This window comes from Perognathus longimembris, chromosome 1, assembly GCF_023159225.1.
Source record: "Perognathus longimembris pacificus isolate PPM17 chromosome 1, ASM2315922v1, whole genome shotgun sequence".
NCBI classification, from domain to species: Eukaryota; Metazoa; Chordata; class Mammalia; order Rodentia; family Heteromyidae; genus Perognathus; species Perognathus longimembris.
The window spans coordinates 44211063-44217831 of NC_063161.1; the positions used below are offsets into that span (position 1 = coordinate 44211063).

The following is a 6769-nucleotide window of genomic DNA, read 5'->3' on the forward strand; positions in this document are numbered from 1 at the left end:
GGACCCTATAGCCTCTGGGAGGACATGGAAGCTAGCAGAGGTGGAGCAGCGCCCAACAAAGTGACCGGGAAACACCTTAGACAGGCGTCCCCCAAAGCCCCAGCCCCGCCCCCCCCAGCAGGGGCTTGGGGACTGGTAGGCCTTGGAACGCCACCTGAGGCGCCCTGGTCCCCGCGGACTTTTTGAGCAACAGTCACAGGCTTGCTGGTGTGCAATACCAGCCCAGCAGGGACACCTGGGCATGAACACATGCCCCCCACCCCCAGAGCAGAGGCACAGAGAGTCTGTGGGCACCAACCCGCGCCCAGACACTTGAACCTGCTGGGGTTCACGCATACCGCCCCTCACAGCAGACTCGCGAGAGGGCACAAGCACCCTCCAACAACTCAGGGCAGCACGCCCCCAAAGGAAATACTAGAGCACACACACACGTGCCCCCCGGAGGGCCAGCGTGGGTTAGCGTGCTATCCCTCCAGCAGGAGGATCTTCTGCTCATCCCCCCACAGGAGCGCACAAGTGGGTAAGCTGCCCCCTCAGCAGCAACACCCGCTCTGATTGGCGCACTCTGCACAGGTGGGCGGGCCACCCCTCAACAGCAATACCTGCTCTGACAGGAGCACTCCGCACAGGTGGGCGAGCTGCCTCTCAGCGGCAATTCTCAATCTGAGAGGTGAGCTCTTTTGACCACAGCACCTATTGGGAAAAGAATCAAAGAAGAGAAAAGTCTCCTCGCCACGCTGAATCAGAGACCCGCAAACCCCCATCAGGGGCACACTAGGATCAGCACAACACAGCGGCAGAGCACAGTCCTGCAGAGAAAGACATAGAACCTACCCACCCCCAAGTGCAGTGAGGGTGACCACCTCGGCAACAACCAAGATGGTCACATTCACCCATTGGGCAGTAAGGTTCAACAGCCAAACTCAAACCCAGAGCCAGGACACAAACAAGTCTCCACTGATGGACCAGTGGGAACCAGCACAAAGCCAAGCCAAGGTCACCACCTACACATCTCCAGATGTGCAAATCACAAAGAAATATTACAAATTTCATGAAAGGTCAAGCCAACTTGCCAGCTCCAAAAAGTAGTGTGACTGAAGAGGAGATGGAGAATAAAAAAACAAATGAGAATAAGATAGACGAAATGATCAAAAGCCTCAGGACTGAATTCAGAAAGCAGATACAGGAGCTTAGAATGGAAGTCTCCAAAAATCTACAGGAAATCAAAAAAGAAATGGAAGCAAAAATGGATACAGTGCATTTCTCCATTAAAGAAGACCTTAACATCCTGAGAAACGAAATGCATGAAAAAATAGATTCAAAATACAACTCTTTAAAAGAATAAATCACTACAATGAGAGCTGATCTGGCAACCATAAACAGCTCGCTGTCATCCATAAACACCACACTTGAAGCCACATCACAAAGAATTGATCATATCGAATCCCGAATCTCTCTTTTGGACGATGATGCAGCTGATAAGGACCAGAAAATTACCACACTCCAAGAAACGGTTAAACTCCAGGGCAGACTAATCCAGTAGCTAGTGGACAAAGACAAGAGATATAATCTGCATATAATTGGAATAGATGAAGGAGCAGAGTACCAGAGTAGAGGTCTACAACATATTTTCAATAGAGTTTTTGTAGAAAACTTCCCCAATCTCACAAGGGACCTCACCAAGTAACTGAAGCTTATAGGACGCCTGGCAGACCAGACCCTAGAAAATCTTGGCCCAGGCACATAATAATCACGACTTCAGATCTCAAGAATAAAGAGAAAATTTTGAATGCAGCCAAAATGAAGAAAGAGCTATATTACAATGGAAAAAAGATCAGAATCACAGCAGACCTCTCCACACAAACCTACAACTCACGAAGAGCTTGGAAGAACACAATCCAAGTCCTCCAGGCCAACAATTGCCAACCCAGAATTAGATATCCAGCAAAACTAGAATTCACCTTGGAGGGAAAAAACAGATCTTTCCATAGCAAAGAGGATCTAAAGGAGTATGTGAATAAAAAACCAGCCTTACAGCGAATTCTAAGAGGGGAACCCCACCCAACAGAAAATGTACAGGACCCCCAGACAGAGACAGAAAGAAACTACAATAGCCAGAGCCCAACAGGAAGAGCAGCTCAATAAAGACAAAAAAAAAGGGAGAGGAAAAACAGCCTAACAGGAAAATGGAAGGGAAAAAAACACTCTTATCCTTGATCTCTTTGAATATAAACGGTATAAACTCTTGGATAAAGAGGAGCAGACTGACCGAGTGGATTCATAAACAAAAAGTTTCTATCTGTTGTCTTCAAGAGACCCATCTTACAGCAAGGAACAAAAACAGGCTCTGAGGGCTGGGGATATGGCCTAGTGGCAAGAGTGCCTGCCTCATCTACATGAGGCCCTGGGTTCGATTCCCCAGCACCACATATACAGAAAATGGCCAGAAGTGGTGCTGTGGCTCAAGTGGCAGAGTGCTAGCCTTGAGCAAAAAGAAGCCAGGGACAGTGCTCAGGCCCTGAGTCCAAGGCCCAGAACTGGCCAAAAAAAAAAAAAACAAAAAACAAAAAACAAACAAACAAACAAAAAAAACAGGCTCTGAATGAAAGGATGAAGCAAGATCTTCCAAGAAAATGCACCTACCAAAATGGCAGGAGTAGCCATCCTGATTTCAGACAAACTGGACTTCTCATTAAAATCAACTAAAAAAGACAAAGAAGGGCACTACATTTTATTATTTTTTTTAATTTTTTTTTCATTTACATGTTTTATTTGGAAATGTTTATACCAGAACAGTGAAATTAAATTTTAGAGAGAATGGTTATCATTACTTTAGATACCAGCAGTTTATTATAAAAGGGAGATACTGAAATTATTTACATGATGAAAGATCCCAGAACTTCCATGGGATGGGCAGCTTCACATGATGCCATTTCAGTGATGTATTCACTCGACATACTTCCCAAGAATGTCACCATCCCTAAATAAGAAATAATCCATGTCATCTAGAACTACTTTGGTGCCTCCATAGTATGGAAGGAGAACTTTATCACCCACTTTCACACTAACTAGCTGAATCTCTCTACCCTTTCCTTTAGAGCCTGATCCCACAGCCACTACTGTGCCTTGCAATACTTTTCCTTGAGACTTTTCTGGAAGCATAATGCCTCCTTTGGTTACAGTTTCAGTTGCACTCCTTTCAACCAACACTCGGTCAAACAAAGGGAGAAATGCTTGTCTGGCCATGACTCTCACTGTTGCTACTCAGACTCTGCTCCCACGCCTGCGCTGCAAGGAGAGACCCGCAATTGGGCTTGGGGACACGTGGGAACTACATTTTAATACAAGGAAAAATCCAGAATCAAGACATCATGGTGATAAATTTATACTCACTAAACAAAAGAGTCCCTACATATGTCAAGAAAATTCTCACAGAACAAGATAAACCCAAACACAATCATAGTGGGTGACTTTAATACTCCACTCTCTCCAAGAGACAGATCCAACACCCAGAGAATTAGCAAGGGAGCTGAAGACCTAAGTAACACCATATCCCAAATGGATCTGATAGATCTATACAGTCCTTCACCCTACAGAGACCCAATACACATTCTTCTCAGCAGCCCATGGATCATATCCCAAAATAGATCATGTCATAGCCCACACAAAGAACCTCAGCAAATACAAAAGGATTGATGTCATCCCATGTATTATATCTGACCACAGTGGAATAAAGGTAACCCTCACTAACAAAGGATACAACAGATGCTATACAAATACTTGGAGACTAAACCCCTCACTGTTATCTAACACTTGGGTCACAGACCAAATTAAGGATGAAATTAACGAATTCATAAGCCACAATGACAATGAAAATACATCACAAAGAAACCTATGGGATACAGCTAAGGCAGTACTGAGGGGCAAGATCATTGCCCTCAGCACTCACATTAAAAGAATGGAAGCAGAGCAGGTGAATAACCTCACGATGAAACTAAAACATCTGGAGAAACAAGAAATAATTGAATCTAAAATGACTAGGAGGAGAGAGATCACAAAGATTAAAGAAGAGATAAATCTGATTGAAAATAGAAAGACCATTCAACAAATAAATAAACCTAAAGCTGGTTCTTTGAGAAAATAAGACTTACAAAAAAAAAAAAAGAAGAGAAGGGACTCATATACGTAAAATCAGGGACTCCACTGGGAAAATTACAACAAATACACACGATATTCAAACAATCACAAGGAACTATTTCCAAAACCTCTACTCACTAAAAAACAATAATTTTAAAGAAATGGATCAATTCTTAGAGAAGTACAAACTGCCCAAACTGAATCAAGAAGAAATAAATCAACTAAATAAACCAATAACTTACAGCGAGATACAGGGGGTAATCAAGAGCCTACCAACAAAGAAAAGCCCAGGCCCAGACGGATTCACCAACGAATTCTATAAAACCTTTAGTGAGGAGCTAATACCAATACTCCTCAAACTCCTCCGCAAAATAGAAACAGAGGGAGAAATCCCAAACTCATTCTATGAAGCTAATAGTATACTCATCCCCAAACCAGGCAAAGACCCAACAACAAAAGAGAACTACAGACCAATATCACTAATGAACACAGACGCAAAGCTCCTCAATAAAATATTAGCTAACAGGATCCAGACACTGATCAAGAAAATTATACATCATGACCAAGTAGGCTTCATCCCACAGACACAAAGATAGTTCAACATCCGTAAATCTATTAATGTAATTCACCACATAAACAGAACTAAAATCAAGAATCACATTGTTATTTCAGTTGATGCCTGCCCCAGCCTGTGGGGTTTTGTCAACAGGAGCCCAAAGGGGAGTGGACCTGAATGAGAGACAAACCAGACACAAGGAAGGAGACCAAGACAGGATTCTGATCAAGGTCTCAAATTTCATTTTTACACAGCAGCTTATATAGCGATTAGCAAGGGGGTAACTGACGTGAGCAGGGCCGTTGGGCTGGTAGGTTTCTAAACCACAAAATGTACATTACAAGAAGGTCATGGGTGGGTGATTTTCAATGAAGGGTAGAATGTACTGCCAAACAGGATATCAGGACTGACCAACCTGCATGGGTGAGGTATCACAGGCACCAGACATTCTGTTCAGTTAAGCTCTATAGTTTCTTTAAGTTACAATATGACAGCCATTTGGCTCCCAGCAGATGCCGAAAAAGCCTTTGACAAAATACAACATCCATACTTATTAAAAGCTCTGGAGAGAACAGGAATAGATGGAACATTCCTTAAAACAATAAAAGCAATATACAACAGACCAACTGCTAATATTGTATTAAATGGGGAGAAACTAAAATCATTCCCCCTAAACTCAGGAACAAGACAAGGATGCCCACTCTCCCCACTTCTATTCAACATAGTGCTGGAATCCCTAGCCATAGCAATAAAGCAAGAGGAGGACATCAAAGGGATCCACATCGGCAAAGAAGAAATTAAACTATCCCTATTCACAGATGACATGATCTTTTACTTGAAGGACCCCAAAAACAAAGTCCCCAAACTCCTACACCTAATAAACCATTTTGGCAAAGTAGCAGGATACAAATTCAATCCACAAAAGTCAGCATCTTTTCTGTACACCAGCAATGTACAAGCAGAAAAGGAAACTATGGAAATAATACCATTTACAATAGCTAAAAAAAAAAAAAGAATAAATTACCTAGGGATCAACCTAACCAAAGACATGAAGGGCCTATGTAATGAGAACTATAAAAATATAGAAAGGGAAATCAAAGAGGACACAAGAAGATGGAAAGACCTCCCATGCTCATGGGTAGGCAGAATCAATATAGTGAAAATGGCCATATTGCCCAAATTGTTATACAGTCCCCATCATACAATGTAATCCACATCAAGATCCCAGCTACATTCTTCACTGAAATAGAGAAAGCAACCCATAAATTCATATGGAGCAGCAAAAGACCTAGAATAGCCAAAGCAATTCTAGGCAAAAAAAAAAAGCAGTGCAGGAGGTATCACAATACCAGACTTCAAGCTCTACAATAGAGCCATCATAACAAAAACAGCCTGGTATTGGTATAAAAACAGACCTGAAGACCAATGGAATAGAATTGAAGACCCAGAAATAAAACCGCACTCTTACAGTCAGCTGATATTTGACAAAGGAGCTAAAGACATACAATGAAAGAAACAGAGCCTCTTCAACTACTGGTGCTGGGAAAACTGGGCAGCCATATGTAGAAAACTCAAAGTAAACCCTAGCCTATCACCATGCACCAAGATCAACTCAAAATGGATCAAGGACCTCAACATCAGACCTGAATCCTTGAAACTACTGAAGGACAGAGTAGGAAAGACGCTAGAACTTATAGGCACAGAAAGGAACTTCCTGAATAGAGTCCCAGGGACACAACAGGTAGGGGAGAGACTCGACAAATGGGACTACTATAAATTGAAAAGTTTCTGCACAGCTAAAGACATAGCCACCAAACTAGAAAGACAGCCAACCATATGGGAAAGGATCTTTACCAGTACAGCAACAGACAAAAGCCTAATATCTGTCATCTACAGAGAACTCAAAAAACTAAGCCCCTCCAAGTCCAGTAAACCAATTAGGAAATGGGCAAAGGAGCTAAAGAGAGACTTCACAAGAAAAGAGATAAAAATGGCAAAGAAACATAGGAGGATATGTTCAACATCCCGGGCAGTAAAGGAAATGCAAATAAAAACAACCCTGAGATATCACCTCAC

At 42.5% G+C, this 6769-nt stretch overlaps 1 protein-coding gene across 1 annotated transcript; it reads right to left on the reverse strand.

Annotated features, from left to right (window-relative positions):
- Positions 1-2758: 2758 nt before the first annotated feature.
- On the reverse strand, positions 2759-3246 carry LOC125354288 (10 kDa heat shock protein, mitochondrial-like). The gene has a single exon (XM_048349897.1). It carries the CDS (start codon positions 3244-3246, stop codon positions 2947-2949), a length of 300 nt encoding a protein of 99 aa, XP_048205854.1. The 3' UTR covers positions 2759-2946.
- Between the last annotated feature and the right edge of the window lie 3523 nt (positions 3247-6769).